This window comes from Microtus oregoni, unplaced genomic scaffold (assembly GCF_018167655.1).
Source record: "Microtus oregoni isolate MIOR12 unplaced genomic scaffold, Mior012 000008F_ref0000371, whole genome shotgun sequence".
Lineage (NCBI taxonomy): Eukaryota > Metazoa > Chordata > Mammalia > Rodentia > Cricetidae > Microtus > Microtus oregoni.
The window spans coordinates 13,484,152-13,501,566 of record NW_024543067.1 but is presented as its reverse complement, the minus strand read 5'-3'; the positions used below and the strand labels follow the sequence as shown (position 1 = coordinate 13,501,566).

At 42.6% G+C, this 17,415-nt stretch overlaps 1 protein-coding gene across 1 annotated transcript in view; it reads left to right on the top strand.

Annotated features, from left to right (window-relative positions):
* The window catches only part of Tox (thymocyte selection associated high mobility group box), a 276,136-nt gene extending 269,408 nt beyond the window's left edge, over positions 1 to 6,728 (top strand). The window contains exons 8-9 of the mRNA XM_041657265.1: positions 5,291 to 5,442; positions 5,757 to 6,728. Of these exons, the coding sequence (XP_041513199.1) occupies positions 5,291 to 5,442; positions 5,757 to 5,793 (189 nt within the window). The 3' untranslated portion in view covers positions 5,794 to 6,728. The remainder of the gene's footprint in view (positions 1 to 5,290; positions 5,443 to 5,756) is intronic.
* The last annotated feature ends 10,687 nt before the right edge of the window (positions 6,729 to 17,415 follow it).

Below are 17,415 nucleotides of genomic sequence, written 5' to 3'. Positions count from 1 at the left end.
GTGTGTGTGTGTGTGTGTGTGTGTGTTGGGGGAATCTGTCTGCACAATTTAGAAAGCGGGAGAGGTATCAGGATAATCTTGTTTAGTTTTTATTTGCAAACAAATTTTATTTTCATATTTTTTCAGACATTGGTGCTCTTTCGTAATTTGAGAATTAGGAGCATCTATAAATTCAATGGAACATAAAATATTCAAAACCCTGAAAGCTCACTTTAGAAAAAGGTTAAAATCTACCAATCATAGCCACCCTAACCACCGCCTTTACCATTCAACTATGTTTTTCCTAGAGTTATGAGTAAACACATAGGCACAGCCTCCTGCAAAATTCATATCTTGTTATGGTACACAGAATGCATGCTTGCCTGAACAGTAAGGAAAGGGGAGGCAGAAGGATGAGTCATGTTGAAGAAGTCTAAAATGTCTTGTATTATGATTATTATAGACAGGGTTTTTTAAAGCTGGCTACAGTAAACCCAGTACTTAGCGCTTAAATTCTCAGAAAGCTCACAGTGTGGTTTCTAGTCCTGTCTTCATTTTATGGATAGATAAACTGAGGCTTGGCAGGTAAGAGTTTTGAACTCACAAAGTGAGAACTGGATTCAAATGCAGATCCAATCAGAGCTCAGAAGCATCATTCTGAATGTTCAGGACTCGCCTCTCAACCTCATTCTTTCTTGTAGATTATTAACAGATTTGTATCCGAAAGCCTGTGTCTTCAAAGACAACTTTTAAATCTAAGTTACTTGTAAAATCAAATTTTTATGAAACAAAAAAAGAATTCATCATCTCACTGTCTTTCTTGATTCCTAAACCAAATATATGAGTAGCTATCTTTCTTACCTACACACCACAACCTGAGGCTGAAGCTGAATCACTTAGAAGGAAGACCACAGTGGTAACAGATCCCAGCCTCCAGCCCTGTCTCCAAGTGCTTTATGACCAAGAGAAACTTATGGGGTAGAAGCCTCACCCTGTATGTACATCAGACATTACTCAGGGAAATGGACTTAACTGAATGCCTTTGTACTGTAGTGAGTCAATGGTTTCTGCTTGAAGAATAAGCAATTTGAGGGCTGTCACCTTCACTTGGGTGGGTTGACACCAGCTTGCAGGTGCTGTGGGCTCCAAGCACATGTGTTGATCACTATGCTATAGTTCATCTGCTTCTTCCAGAGAGAAAGAGGCCCCTAGGCAAAGGGACAGACCTATCCAGAAAGGGAACCTTTCCTAATTTGTCCATGCAGGAATGTCTCCTTCTTTTTCTTTTGTTGAAACCTTGGATAAGATAAGGGTCACCAGGAATAGATTTCTGCTATTTGAGAATTATAAAAGATTACTTGTAAAACCTCAAGAGATATAGTTCACCAGACAGAATCTAAATGGGGATGGAGTAACTCATGTTATCTTGAGCAAGGTATTTATCAAACTATAAGTCAGCTTTGTTAGTGTATCTCAAAAGGTGTCTGGGGTTAGAGCTCATAATAAAAGATAATGGCAGGAGCTCAAAATGAAAAAAAATAGCTATAGAGATGGCATTGACTAAAATCATTTTCAACAATGTAGGCTCTTAGTAAAATAACTATGGAATAATAAACCTCTAAAAATTAAATGGTTAGTATGCTATACTCCTTGGAGAAATTGTAGTCTTAATTCCTTGAAAGTTAAAAAAATTATGATGATAAAAGTAATTTAAATAAGTCCTAACACATGTTAGGCACTGCCTGGACTCTTCTAGGAATCTGGAGAAAGAGACCCATGCTCCCTGGAATTGGAGCACGGGATGCGATAGCAGCAAGGTAACGAGCAGCACTCCAATAGCAAATAGACAGGAAGACACTGGCTTGAGGAGAAAGGCAGAGATCACTTTCACAGCCCTCTCAACAGCTGCAGAGACCAAAGATGCAAAGAACAGCAAAGTTAAAACACACGGGAAGTGGGTAGTAAGATTGTGAGGGAATTCCAGGAAAGACCAGTAACAGGAAAAATAGATTCCGGGAGATGAGAAAGATGGGGACAGTATCTGCATCTTAGACAGGTGCACAGAGCAGGGAGCCAGCAGACCATAAGCCAAGATGGAAGAGTTGGCCCCAACAGATTGGATGCAGCTGACTCTCAACAGCTTGTCGCGTTCACTATTCTCGTCACGAATGAGAGGTTAGCCTGTAGATTCAGGTTGACCTGCCTGATTTGTCACCCAATCCACCTTCATCCTGAAGGTGTTTGCTGCCTAATATGTTGACCACCTTCCTATCTAAATACCGAAAAAGAGAAAGAGAGAAAAGAGAGCTAATAGCTACTGTGCGCGTTTTAAAGATGGCCTCAGATTCCAGTTTTACTCTTGATAATTTATTATCCCTCTGAAAATGAGTGTTGCCAACTGTAACAATAACGAGAAAATGATCGTTAGTTTGTGTACCAAGAGTGATAGTTCCATTGTTTTCTTAACAATATCTTATACACTAAGCCCACGGACCTACTTTTTTTGTTTCCGTTTTCTTTCTGTCTCTCAGTGCACTTTTATTGTGGAATGAGGTCAAGAAAAAAAATCATTCATATCTGTCACTTTCCTTTATAACCTTAAGAAAAAAATCTTTGTAAGGTACCACAGACAGATTTTCAATTTTCTTGTGTAGTAAACAGCTGCTTTAGGATTTGGGTGTAATTTAAAGTTTTTTTTTTAAATCACATTGAGATTGATGAATAAATCAGTCATAAAGACAAAACATTGATGCCTGTTGAAAATACCTCTCCAGACAGGCAGGAAATGAAATTAGTTTGCAGCGTGGTGTGGCTATGAGGATCACTGCTTGGTGGTGCTACAGGCTTTTTCAGACTTGCTGTGTAGCAAAGGAAAACTGGGAGGGTTATGGGAATCTAATTAAAGAGCAAATGTCCCTTCTGACATCAAATTCATCTTTATCATGTTTCCTATTTTTATTTCAATCTGGCACCAGAAAATGAAATTTAAAATTCCAGGCATGCTACAAAACAGTTGGTGATTTTTCTCCCCAGCATTAAAATGCAAAATATTCAGTCTCGTTTAATTAGACTGCTAAGCAAACATTTTTCAAAAAATTTATCTCATCATTGTTGTTTCCTAGTTACATCCATAATGGGAGTGTACTTAGCTCAAGGGTTGACCTCAGCATCTCCTTCTGCAGTGTTCTGAGGCGTGTTTCCATTTCTATTTTGAAAGCAAAATAATATTAAATACTGTTACTTTGGTCCACACCTATGTTTTTCTTGGTCCTTGGTTGTTTGGACAGCTATTTAAATGTAGATTTTGAGGGTAGCATAATTTTCCATGTTGGAACTTTGTAGATATCACATGGTTTTGTGTTAAGCTAGTAATTTAAAATATATTTTCCTTATATTCTGGCTCAGCCTGTGGAACTATTTCCATTGTGTGTATTATTTCTCCTCAGGTCCAAACCTTCACCTAACTCAGGCTATTTCCAGTTCCTTTTTATTTTGATCCTTGTTTGCTTTTAGGTTACATTTTGTCAGTTGTGTGGAAAACCCAACAGACAACTTCACACTACAAAGACAAATTAGCCCTGACATTTACATGTTCACTTTGGCCTTTCTTACAGTAGCATCAAATGGTCTTTATTTCTTGAAAAACACTATTTCATTGCTCTGCTGTCATAGGCTGGGCCCTGAGAGGACCCAGTAGGCCCTGCAAACACTGATCACCGTGTCCCCCAGGCACCCTGGAGATGGGCTCCATGGTGAAAGGAACCAATAGAGAGAGGGTCTCTCAGAACCTTTCCCTGCTTTCCACCTAGCCTCACACTAGACACCAGGAAGAAAAAAAAACTGAGAAGGTGGGCAATAGGGCAGGACCAGAGAAATTAAGGTATTTCACTGAGGCCAGTGAGACTCCTTCCGTGTTGGAAACCCAGGAAGACCAAGAGAAGGGTGAAACTGCCTTCCCCTAGGAAGGTGCTTCCCACCTGAGCTACAGGGATCTTTCCTACTTAGGAAATCTATTGCTTTTAGTCTTCATTGGAACAACTACCAGTGTTACTCAATTCTGGTGACTGGTTTCCCATCATCCTGAATTCTGTCTCTCTGCAGTTTCTTGGGGGTAGAAGTGGCCATGGCTCTGCAGCCCTTATCTTTGGAATGGCAAATCAATGGACCCCTGAAAGCCAACCAGAATATTCAGGAAAATTGACCTGAGATGTGGTCTTCAGATCGCTATGTGAGGGACCACCCACATATGTGTAAAAATCCGAGGAAAATATTTTTAGTTAGAGATCCACCCACTCACCCCCTTGCTGAGTGGAAGGGAAATCATCGATAGTATTTCACGTCCAAAGCTCCTTGCACTTGAAGCAAACAGAGCATGGTACGTTAGTAATCAGAATTTCTTGGGTGTTAAAAACCATGGCTAGAATCTGCTGCAGAGACAACCAGGAGATTAAGGAAGGTGCTTTCTGCTGCTTCTGCTGCTCTTGAGTTCACCAAATAAACTAAAAATATATTGTGTATAATATTTTTTGTTTACCAGATATAGCTATATACTTCAGAGATCCTGCCCTTGAATTTTTAATAGCTTTACTGGGATTAAAAGTCAACACTTCACTATACTAGCGCATTAAAAAAAAAATCTTCCTGAAGTCTGAGTATTGTTGCCAGCTAAGAGACTTCAATTAAAAATGTTTGCTGTCTTTACACGTTTCCTTCCCTGTGTTTTCCAATGGCAAGTTGCTTTCCGTCTCCCTGAATTCATCCAACAACTGATTAAAAAAAAATAGCTTTGGTTGAAATGTTTAGCTGATAGAGAAATACAAATGAAGAAAAAGGAGAAGCAGATGGCCCCATTGTGACTGAATGGGGAATTGTGTGAATAGGTGTAGGCTAATAAAACACTCAGCCACCTGCTGCCTGAAGCCTCAAGAAGACTCTGTTGCTTGTTCTGGGGATTAGCTATTAATGTATCTTTAGGTTGATGGAAAACATCAGCGGTGAGAGGCTTAAGCTCACTGTCCCTTTGCTTGGCTTGAGTTGGCTTTTCTATATTTTAAATTGTTTCCCAACTCAATTTATCTGCCCAGGGCTGTAATGAAAAGATTTTTGACACGTGGTTTGGCGGGCGATGGAAGGGTAAGAAGAATAAGGTGATGGATGCTTTTTTTCTACTTTACGAGGTGGGGAGGGTCCTTCTGTGGGTTGCTGCAGAAGCAAGGGGCCCAAGATGTTGACAGGCGTAGATAACTATGCCCTTGCTTTCCTCTTTCAAAAGCCACTGCCTTTCTCAAGTGAGAATTTGCTTTTCCCTCAGGGATTTACTCTTCAACCCGACTATCAGACGATTATCAGCCCCACATCTACAGCCGCACAAGTTGTCACCCAAGCGATGGAGTACGTGCGCTCTGGGTGCAGAAATCCTCCCGCACAGCCGGTGGACTGGAATAACGAGTACTGCAGTAGTGGGTGAGCTGCCAGCCATTGCCACCTGGTGGCCGTGGGTCTCACAGCGCATGCGCGCCTGGGCAGGGGCAAAGGTTCCACGGGACAGGGAGGCTTCAAGAAAGTAAGGTCCGAAAACATGGGGAGCCAGCTTCTAGCCTTTCCAAGACTAAAAGCCTTCACGTTTCTCTTTGCTATGGACTTAGGTCCACTACCTGCGCGCTCCCCACCCGACCTTACCCCGAGCTAGAACAAATACGACCCTCACCCCACCCCCGGCCGCACCACCACCCACTGTGGCTCTGATTTTCTTATAACAGTGTTTTCTCTGCACACAGGGGCATGCAGAGGGACAAAGCGCTGTACCTCACCTGAAAACCTCACCGCCTCTCTTTTCCACTGAGGAGTTCAGGGAAGTCTTTTCATCGCGGATTGCAGTTCTTCATTTTATTAGAAAATTCAAGTTGCTAAGCACTTAGGACCATGTGAGCTTGTGGGTCACCCACTCTGGAAGAAAATAGTCATGCTTCGTTATTATTTTTTTAATCTTTTTCTGGACATTGTTCCTCTTCCCTGCAGGAAGTATGGACAGTTCTGATTTCTGTTGGGTTTGCTGTGAAGTGCTGCGCTCTAGTAACTGCCTTAGCAACGGTAGCGGTCTGGGGTAAAGGTCCGGGGTTTTCCATTGGTTTTCAGAATGGGTGTTTATATGGAACTACTAAAGACTTTTTAAATGGCTTGATGTAGCAGTCATAGCAAGTTTGTAAATAGCATCTATGTTACACTCTCCTAGAGTATAAAATGTGACGGTTTTTGTAGCTAAACTGTAATTTGAAACTGGCTCGCCCCAGTTGGTTTATTTCACAGAGGGGTTAAATTGGCAAACATTCATATTTTTACTTCATTTTTAAAAAAACAACTGATTAATAGTTCTATATTTTCAAAATACTTGAAAAATATTCCCAAATGATTTTAATTTAAAAACAAATTGGCTTTGTCTTCTGATCAGACACAAAGAACCTAGTGTGGAGGGAAACGCAAACACATTTATTTTGTATTCCAGAAAAAAAAAATCCTTTTTGTATCACTTTTGTGTAATGATTAGTAAATGTCATCTATCTGAGTCCTTTGATGTATAAAGCTGCCAAATGCTCGCCCGGGGTCTTCGCTGCAGAACCAGGTTGGGAAGCGCTAAGTGATCATCTTTAAGGCTCTGTATTATTGTTTCCTCATACCGTGTCTGTATTTAATCTTTTTTTATGGAACTTGTTGCGCCTATTTATGAAATAATAAATATAGGTGTTTGTAAGTAAATTCGTTAGAATTTGAAAGAGGTTTCATTGATGTTTTAATTTTTGCTGGCAAAAAAACCAAGTCCAGGCTTGGTGTGAATGCACCAGGCTTGGTGTGAATGCACCAGGCTTGGTGTGAATGCACCAGGCTTGGTGTGAATGCACCAGGCTTGGTGTGAATACTTATTTAGTTTTTACAGTGACATGAACAAAGCAAACTCTGCTTTTCATTTAATAGCAAATTAGAGTAACGAACCCATATTTCTGCATATCTTTTGTTGGCATAAAAGAAAAACAGTTCTACTTAGCAACCTTCTCTTTTTGCACAACACAAAAGAAAAATGGCCCAGAAGTCTCACACGCTCCAAGCCTAAACCAACATACACCAGCGCACCCTCTTCCTAAAAAGAGATGGCTCTCACTTCTCAATCCCAAAACTTGTGCTCCCCATTTAAAAAACAAATTCAAGTTGAGTCACCAAAAATTCCTCAAGTCTCATGCTCCTCGCGGCATCCAGGAAGCATTTAAGAATTGACCAAGGGTTCAGGAAGAGATCAAAAGAAGGCATAGTGTCTAGAATCAACCTAGAAATGTAAGGCGAGCTACCAGACAGCCAAAGAAATAAGAAAAGCAGCCAGAAGTGGAAGCTTTTGCTAGAAGTTGAGAGTCCTTCTCTCTCCTCTCTCTCTCTCTCTCTCTCTCTCTCTCTCTCTCTCTCTCCTCCTTCTCCTCCTCCTCCTCCTCCTCCTCCTCCTCCTCCTCCTCCTTTCTTCCCCTTTCACCTACCCTGGGGCCCTACTGAGATTCGCTAAAGGGGGAGATGGGGATTGCAGCACATAAATTAATCTGGTTGGAAATCAAGAGAGAGCTGTTGTGTGGAATGGATGGAATAACGGCAGCTATTTCAATACAAATAGATTATGTAATCCGGTCAGAATTAAAAAGACAAAAGGCGTGCTTGCTTTGGAATGGTTTTCAGGCATTGTACAACAGTGATCACTCAGCATGTAATAACTAATAAATAATGCAGATCCAATGTTATTATTAAAATGACTGGGGCTGAGAGCTCGAGTTTTCCTGTCTTGATATTGTCTAAGAACTCACATGACTAAGATCACAGTTTATTGCTTGGCTGTTTAGTATTTTAGAAATATTCCAGCACTACTAATTAACTAATGTCTTCTATTTGTTACATTATGAAACAGGAGAGCTTTCTCCTGCACGAGGTGTAAACTGAGAAGTGAGGCCACCAGCTCAGTCAAGAGGTTCATCCAGGACATTGTCTGCAGCTTTTCCCAGCAGGCACATGATCGGGACAAAAGGAACAAATATGCCAAATATGAAAATAGATTATCAATAAAGCACATGGCTGTGTTCTACTTGGAGATGCCTCCGATTCTAAAGGATGTGCCTAGTCAAATGAGGAATCCTATGTAAATTTCAGGCCAGAGATAACAGAGCACAATAGTCATTAATAGTCGAAATAGCTTTAGAAGTTCTTTTTCAAAACTCCAGGAGTGTCTCTCTCCAGTCAAAGAAATCCACCGTTTTTAGTTCTGCCATCTTCAGACACAGACAACTTAGACTCAACTAACTTGTTACCCAGAGGAGCGGTGATTCCTGGGTAGAGAGCAAAGACAGTCGAAGACTCAACAATGGTACTGAACATAACGTATGTTCGCTAGCATATCCCAAATCAGAATTCTTGCTAAGCAGAGAAAGAAAACAGTGTGCCAGTGAGTGCCATGGGGGGACTGGGCTGAGTTTTTAACCAAAAGAAAGAATGATGCTCTAAAACCCCCGGAAGAGAGTGAGCTGACAACAATAGGAAATGGGAAATGATTCCGATAATGGCTTGCACAGGATCCAATTAAGGAACACGGCTAAAGATGACGTTGTCTTTGAGAATAATCTTTATCCGCCTTCTACATGGACCCTTAAGCTATGCACAGAGCACCAAAATTAACAAAAGCAGTGCTTGCTGCTGTCCTAGCAAAGATTCACTGTGAATAAAGTTTTTAATCAAAAGGCAAAGCCTCGAGTGAGAGCCTCCATCTATCTCCTTCTTCCATTCCCAAGAGTTGCCCCACCCCAGGCAAAGCCATTAGCTTGACCCTTGTGACATGGACAGTTTTCGCCCTTTTCAAAAGCGTGAGAAGCCGTTTCAGACGGTCCACCTGAAGATGGAGGTAAGAACTGGAAGCAACAATGCTTCCAGCTGTAGCTTTAAATATAATCAATAAGGCAGCTTAAAGTACTTTACAAAGCACTAAGTGAAAACACTCGAAAAGTAGCTGATAGGTTGCTGACACATTACCCCACTTAGAATCCGTGTTAGAAAGCTATGACCATGAACAAATATCATAAACTGGATCAGTGCTGCTGTTAGAAGGAACTTGTAGATAGAAATTCACAATAACCATCTTGTCTACTGAAACGCGAAAACAGTTAGACATAGCTGTTCTGGTAACACTGTCTGTAGAACTGACCTACAGTAAGTATTCTTCTACTGTTAATTCTCACTTGAACGTGGGCATGGAAAGACAGCAAACTCCCTAACTCTGATGCTCATGGCTGGATACTGAAACAGTGACAAAACAAAAGTCAAGAGCAAAATAAGTCTAGCCTCTAAGTATATAAATCAGTCATAGTCAAACAACTCCCCCATCCCCCGCTGCCTTCCTCGAAATTAAGTGGTTTTCATATCTTTTACTGGGATAGCACACCGTACTACATAGTAAATAATGTTGAAACAAGCAAGAAAACAGCTAGGGAGCAGTGGCGCATGCCTTTAATCCCAGGCAGAGGCAGGTGAATCTCTGTGAGTTCGAGACCAGCCTGGTCTAAAAGAGCTAGTTCCAGGACAGGCTCCAAAGCTACAGAGAAAGGAAAAGCCAGCAAGAAAACACCGTAAGTTAACCTCAACATAAATTATATGATGTTTCCTTTTAAATACAGAAACAAATGAAATAATTTGCTTAAAAGGAAGCATTATTAAGGGGAAAGGATAAAAACACTTCAGCCAGAAACCCAAGACTATGATAGTTTGAACACCTGGGGCATGGTGGCATGCACCTTTAATCCTAGCAGGCTGAGGTAGGAACTACAGGAGTCCAAAGTCAGTCTGGTCTACATAGCAAGTTCCAGGCCAGCCATGACTACAGAATAAACCTTCTCAAAAGAAAGAGAAAGGGGGAGGCAGGGAAAGGGAGAGAGAGAAAGAGACAGAGAGAGAAGTCTAGTCATAACAAGCAAGAGATATATACCCTTGGCACACCAAGAAAAGAAAACACAAGCAAGGGGAAGGTGCTAGACTTGTGGAGGTGCCGAGAGCAAGACAGAAATCTCAGGAAACAAATGCATGGATGCTAAATTCAAACGCTGATGAAAGACAAGGAGACTGTGGGAAGACCTTTCCCAACAAACATATCTCCAGGTACTTGGGGAAGTGGAATTGGGAAGGGGGCTGTGACCCCAGGGGCAGAAAAGCCTTCAGGACTGAGAGAGAGCCAGGGGCATCTGACGTTGGCTGGTTGATACTTAACCAAATCTTTGCATCCAGCGTCAGAGTCCATGTCAAGGGAAGTTGGGGTCCTTGTTCCCTTGTGGACACCCAGGAGCAGTGACGGTTGTATTTCAACATCAGCAGCTCCTAGGCTGATGACGGAAGCCCCCCTGCATGGCTGCTTCACGTTTATCATCGGCTTGCTAGCAAAGACTCTGGAAAGTGAAATTTCACTCGCACTGACGTGAGGCCAGAAGTGAGCGGGGGGGGGGGGGGGGGGGGGGATGACTAGACAATAAAATAGAAAGACAACTCGGCAGGGAAAATAAGAATACTGTTCTCAACATTCTATGAACAAAAGTAGAGTATTTTTAAAGTCTTCTGTGTCCCTGTTTGACAATCGTGTGTTTACAATAAGCCCAAACATAATTGTTGTGATGGGCTGTCAGGGAAAAGATTAATTTGGCAAAGATTAGTATTGACTTGCTGTTTATTAAGGCTTTTAAACAGCTGGATCTGGCAGCATTCCTGTAAGTGACTGTCATCACGGAACAGCAGCCTCAAACTCTGGTGCTCGCCAGCTGTTACTGCACAATCTTCCAGCGCTAGGAACGTCTTTCTCCAGGCCAAATGGCAAGAACAACTATTGCCAAAGGAGACCTTCCCTCCTCCTGTCCCTATTTTTTTGGGGGAGGCAGGGTGGGGAGCTACTCAGCGCTGAAATGTCAGCACAGGCCTGATGGTTTAGCTGATAAAGGGGGCCAGAAACCAGTGGTTGGTTTGGGTGCTGGGTGAACACAGCTCCCCCATACAGTGTTGCGCTGTTAGTCATGTCACAAAGGCAAGAAAACTCAGCCTGCCATTGTTGTTGGTAAAAGGTTTTAAAGACAGAGGCGTGCTATCAAAGGTTCGGAGCCATTAGAATTCTAAAATTCACCAACTTCTGTCCCCCAGCTTGGGATATCCTGCATCACTTGAAAGAGACAAGTCAAGGGGAAGCAGAGAGAAAGTTGGATAGTGCCCATCAGTTTACAGCACAGGCATTGGGGATGGGGAGCTCTGGGACTTCCATAAAGGACAAACCCCTTGGCAAAACACATCCATTGCTCCGATTCAGTGGAAAACTACAGACTGAGACCACTTCACTTGACGTCTCGAAAAGAAAAGATGGATTGAGAATTGTACTGGGCCAGGACCCAAGGTCTTTCACAAGACGTGGAAAGAACAACATTGCTGTGTTCTAAACACCAGCTTAGACACAGCTTCTACAAAGCTTCAACACAGTGGTGGAAGCCATATCAGCCTTCCTGGTATGCCTGGGGTGAGGCTTCATCTCAACATCTCTGTGTCTCATTGGGCTTTGATGAGCTATCAGAGCAGACTCACGAGGACATGGTGCTCCCTAATATTCCTCAGTTGGCATTTCTCAATGCATTAGGGCACAAGGAGGAACCAAGCTAAGAGTTGACCTTTCTAAAAAGGACTTTAAAACAGATGCGGAAACTTCACTGAATCCCGTGCAATTGTATTTTGAAGCCAGCTATTGGTGCAGTCAGATCCCTGATGCTTAAATGAGGATGAAATCCAGTATGTCCAAATGAGATACTGCTCAGTCCCCAGTGTGTGCTCCGCTGCCTCCCCAGACCTTTCCTCACACCATGATGAGAGCAGATGAGAGAAACATGGTACTAGACACAAAAGGCACCAGGTGCATCAGCCAGCATGAACCTGCCTGCAGCTAAAACTCAACCTAGGGACAGACGTGGACGTTACCTAATAATCAGCCTATGGAAGGACAGCAGGGAGTTAGGTCCTAACATAACTCTGAGTGTGTGCATACCTGTATCCCCTTCCTAAGGCAAGAGCCATGTCCAAGGGGCTGTATCCCTCTGAGAAATCTGGCCACAGGATGGGCTAGGCAGATTGCACCCACTTACTTGGTACAAGGCTTCTTCGAACCCCATACCAAAGCAACAGCTGATCGTCCCAACCGCTTTCTGGCCTTCAGTAGGAGGCACTGACCCTATTGCTGCTTTACTGGAAACCTAGAATTCTTGACCTAATGTGCTGCAGAAACTGTCCCAGGTTGGTTGGAGCCTGCATTTTCATCCTGTTCCCTTTATCTGGCATTATAAAATAACTATTTATTATGCTACTTCCTCAGCCTAAGGGAAAGCCTGAGAATTCACTACCACACACCACTTCTAGGCTATGTTTTGGGGGGGTTGTTTTTGTTTTTTGTTTGTTTTTTTTTTCTTTTTTAGAGTAAGGGAGCATACAGAAACCCAACTCTGAGCAGGAGTTTTATACAAAAAGAAAGAAAAGAATCTCTAACCAGAACTTGAGTTCCAGGTAACATTTAAAACTGTGTGCCTACAAAGCCATTCTCATTGTTGAGTGGAGTTTCAAGAGCGTGCATGTGAGAGGAAGTGTGTGAATGTGTGTGTCAGATGATGTGTGAGTGTGTGTAAGTGAGCATGTGTGTGTGTCAGACGATGTGAGTGTGTCTGTGAGTGTGTGTAAGTGAGCATGTGTGTGTGTCAGACGATGTGTGAGTGTGTCTGTGAGTGTGTGTAAGTGAGCATGTGTGTGTGTCAGACGATGTGTGAGTGTGTCTGTGAGTGTGTGTAAGTGAGCATGTGTGTGTGTCAGACGTGTGAGTGTGTCTGTGAGTGTGTGTAAGTGAGCATGTGTGTGTGTCAGACGACGTGTGAGTGTGTCTGTGAGTGTGTGTAAGTGAGCATGTGTGTGTGTCAGACGACGTGTGAGTGTGTCTGTGAGTGTGTGTAAGTGAGCATGTGTGTGTGTCAGATGATGTGTGAGTGTGTGTAAGTGAGCATGTGTGTGTGTCAGACGATGTGAGTGTGTCTGTGAGTGTGTGTAAGTGAGCATGTGTGTGTGTCAGACGATGTGAGTGTGTCTGTGAGTGTGTGTAAGTGAGCATGTGTGTGTGTCAGACGATGTGAGTGTGTCTGTGAGTGTGTGTAAGTGAGCATGTGTGTGTGTCAGACGATGTGAGTGTGTCTGTGAGTGTGTGTAAGTGAGCATGTGTGTGTGTCAGACGATGTGAGTGTGTCTGTGAGTGTGTGTAAGTGAGCATGTGTGTGTGTGTCAGATGATGTGTGAGTGTGTCTGTGAGATTTTGTATGTGTGTGTGAGAGAGAGATTTTTGTATGAGTGTGTCTATGACTGTGTGTATGTGTGTGTGTTTGAACATGTGTTTGTATGAGCACATGTGTGTGAGTGTGGAGGCCAGAGGTACAGTCCACTTTATGTTTCTTTTAGGCAATTTGTTTGCCGGCCTACAACTGCCAAGCAGGGTAGGCCGCCTGGCTAGCTGGCCAGGGATCCCAGCCATCTGCTTTTCTTCACACCCTGTCCTGGGACTCTATGCCACCATCAAGACTTTGTTGTTTGTTTTGTTTTTTACTTTGGTTCTGGGGACCCAAAACTGAGATCCTTTGGCTTGCAAGGCAAGTACTGCATGGACTATACCCAACCAGATGGGACCATTTCCTTCATGACAGGGTTTTAGCAAACGGAAATAAAGGAGGTGACAATCCTTTCAACTAACTCCCTGGTTCTTTCCAAAGATTCCTTGACTTTATTTTCCACCCTGGTTTCTCCGACTGCCTTTTCTTCCTCTCCCCTTCCTTACCCTCTCTCACTGTCTCTCCCAACCTCTCCCCTCCTTCTTTCATGTCCTTTCATTTCCTGTTTATCTATTTTCCTTGTAGGAGACAGAATCTGCAACTTTCCATAGCGTGTCAGTTTCCTGACAGGATTTTGGTTTTGCTTTCTGTGAACATTCACCTCCAGGGTATCCACAGTCAGAGGAGCCAGACTGCCTGCAGCCTGCTCCCGCTGGCCCCCAGCTTCCCTTTGCTGATCACTTTGTTAATTCCCAGATAACAGGAGAACAAGCAGTTTTCTCTCCTCCCCCTTTCCCATAATGCAGTGCGATCAGAGTCTCCAAGGACTTTTCTATATGACTTCCCATTTCACACCACAGATGGTTTAGATAAAAACTATTAGTCTCATTTATTCAAACAGTTTCATCGCACCAAAATGAGCCTATTTATAGCATTTTGCCTGAAGGACTGTTTTCATTTTTTCTTCTCTTTTTGTGGATGTAAAGAAATCCGCTATGTCTCTGGCTTTAATCATCACTCATCCTGCCCAACTAGCTCTTGGACGGCAGTGGATCTGATGAGTACTTGCAAGGGGATTTACTTTTCAAAATAGCACTAGAGTTACTGGACAGATTTGATTTATAGATATTTTCCTGAGAGTCTACATTTCTGCATGATGCTAGTTTTGATCACTTCAATTTCAGTGAAGCTCTACACAGACTCTGTCAAACATGGCTCTTTATCTTCTTTGCTTCGATGTCATTCCTTGGAAAACATTTCCACTTGGCCAACATACCATCCGGGAGAGAGAATAGTAACTAGCCCTTCAAAGAATGTGTGTTGAAAGAGAGAGAGCCCAGACAAGCAGCTCAAATCTTTACCAATTTGGGGTGTGTGGAGAGCTATAAACTTTGGCCTAAGCTCTTGTGTTAGCACAAAAAAAATTCTGATAAGTTATTTAAATTATAAAATATTTCATTGAACTATACGATAATGGAGTCCAGTCACTTACATAGTAAGAACTATAGGGTACCATGAAACCTGACTAATTTCTCAAAACATGGGATGGCTGATCCAAGTTGACTTACAAATCACAGGCCATCTTCCCAGCCCCCCTTTGGAGGAATTTCTGACCTCGTTGTCCTAAGAGGTGTTTCCATTTACCTGTGAACTCTGTGCTAAGGAAAACGAGATACACTTCTGATCATTGAGTCATCAGTGTCCAGACAATTCCCATTTTCTCAGACATTTTGGGAAGGTGTGAGGAAATTGAGACAAGATCTTAATAAAAATCACCTGCTCCAGGCTGGCCTCAAATTTGCAATCCTCCTGCCTCAGCCTCCTGGCTGTTGGGCTTGCAAGCATGCAGCATAATATCTAAATCCCTCCAAAAACCTAAAGACGCTGGGGACTGAATGTCATTATCTAAGATCCACCTAAAGCCTAGCTGCATCTGAGCCTAGTGTTGCTGACCACTAGATTTAAACTTAGTTCTTCAATGAGTTCCTTAAATCCCTCCAGCTATAAACATAATCACACACCCTCACTGTAATGGACATGGGATTATTTATAACTGCTGTTCGTAATTACTCTGAAAGTGCTATAGAGGAATCACACGCTAAAATTTCATTTCCCAGACTTTCAGAGATTCTCAGGCTCCATTTTCTGCTAACATGATATGACCAGTCCAGAAGGATGTGCACTCGCCTGCAACTGTCATTGCTGCTTCCAGGGCATTCCTATGGAGGAGGCTACAGAGAGCTAGACAAGGAGAGGTCAAGCTAAATGTGCCATCAAGTTTGAAGATTCAGAGACTCTCTGATGCACAAAATTAATCCTAACATGAGGAATTACATACTAACAGTGGAAAGAGTCTCCCTATTGTTTTGCTAGATTATCTGTTAAAAAGACTTCAGCTGTCTGTCTTACATAACAGGTGAGAACTGAAGGGCACTCAACAACCCATTTTTTGTCATTGTCACCATGCAGATGGCATCCTTTTCATCCATGCTGCCTGCTAAAGAGTCTAGGAAGGAAGGCAACAGGAGAACAGAGAGGGCAAATGAAAAATAACATTGCCTGTCAGGAAACCACAGTTTCTAGAAATCTCCAACAGAGGTGCACTTGTATCTTAAGTTTCCCATGGTCATCACTCACTGCTCATTGCTCCTTCAATGAAACTAATGTTCTATTGGCAAAGTGGGAAGAAATATGTCCAATAAAATTGGCAGTGTCCACCATGCCGACTTCTGTGAACCCCTACTGGCTCTGTTCTTTCAAATAACTGTGATCATTCCTATTTACCAGTTCTTTTCCTCTTCCTTTAGTGCCCTACTGCTCTCAACAATACTGAAACCCTTCTCCAAGGTTTCTGTCTTACTTGTTCTAAATACTCCGTCACAATTCAATTGGCCATAAATGGACAACTCTACTCTACCCTTCATGAAGATCTGCCTAAAATAAGCTTATAACCCTTCAGGAAAGGTGCTGTCTTGTTCCGAAGCCCTATCCTTGAATGAAGGCTCCATGACATCCTCACTCTGAGCCAAGATTCTCCTTATGCCCATGTATCCCAGAGGTCAGATGCCATGTAAGTGCTGCTTAGTTTTTAAACTCCCGAAGCACTGTCTGCCCATTCATACCCAGGACTATTGCACGTTATCCTCTGGACCCTAACTACAGTAGCACATGGCTGCTCACAGACAGCTTTGGGAGTCTTGTTTGTTTTTTTGGTTGGTTGGTTGGTTGGTTGAGTTTTCAAGACAGGGTTTTTCTGTGTAATCTTGACTGTCCTAGAACTCTCTCTGTAGACAAAGCTGACCTTCAACTCACAGACATCCTCCTGCCTCTGCCTCCCTAGTGCTGGGATTAAAGGCAAGAGCCACCACCACCCAACTTTTTGGTTGCTTCTTAACACAAAGAGTCATTATTCAAATTCCCATGGGTTTTTCCTTGTGTATAGGAGGCCTGTGTGTACAATGACACAAAATCTGGTAACATTTGTTCTTCAATTGCACATCCCAAAATTCTATAACTTCATGATTTAGCTACTTGTCGGTCCTGAATGCACAGAACTCTAAGGAACAGCACCTTATAATCATCCCCCCTTGTACCTCCTTTCTGAATTCCCTTTTCTTGTTGAATGATACAGTCCCCTTTTAACATCTCTACAACACTGTTGCTCTTTTGGAGAAAAGAAAATTGAACATAAATATTTGCTTTTGGGCTGTTTCCTCACTTAGTTCCAAAGCAGCTTTGCTAGTCCATCATGTGTAAGTCCAGTACCAGGCAAACAAGTGTGCAATGAATGCTAGGTCCATTTTATTCTCCCAGGCTCCTTGTCAGCAAAAGACTCAAGGAGTCCTTTTGCAAACATGATGGCGGAAGAAAATGTTTTGTACGTTCACAGTTAAGGGACCAAGCAAGCCCCGTTAAAAAGGTGTGGTTTGGTTTTCCTCTGCTTTTTTTTGTCTGCAGTCACAGTGGACCTGACTTTGCAAAGATAAACCAGGAACTAAGACCCAGAGTGAGAAAGAGCTAAACTATTTGACCAGGAGGGGAAAATAAT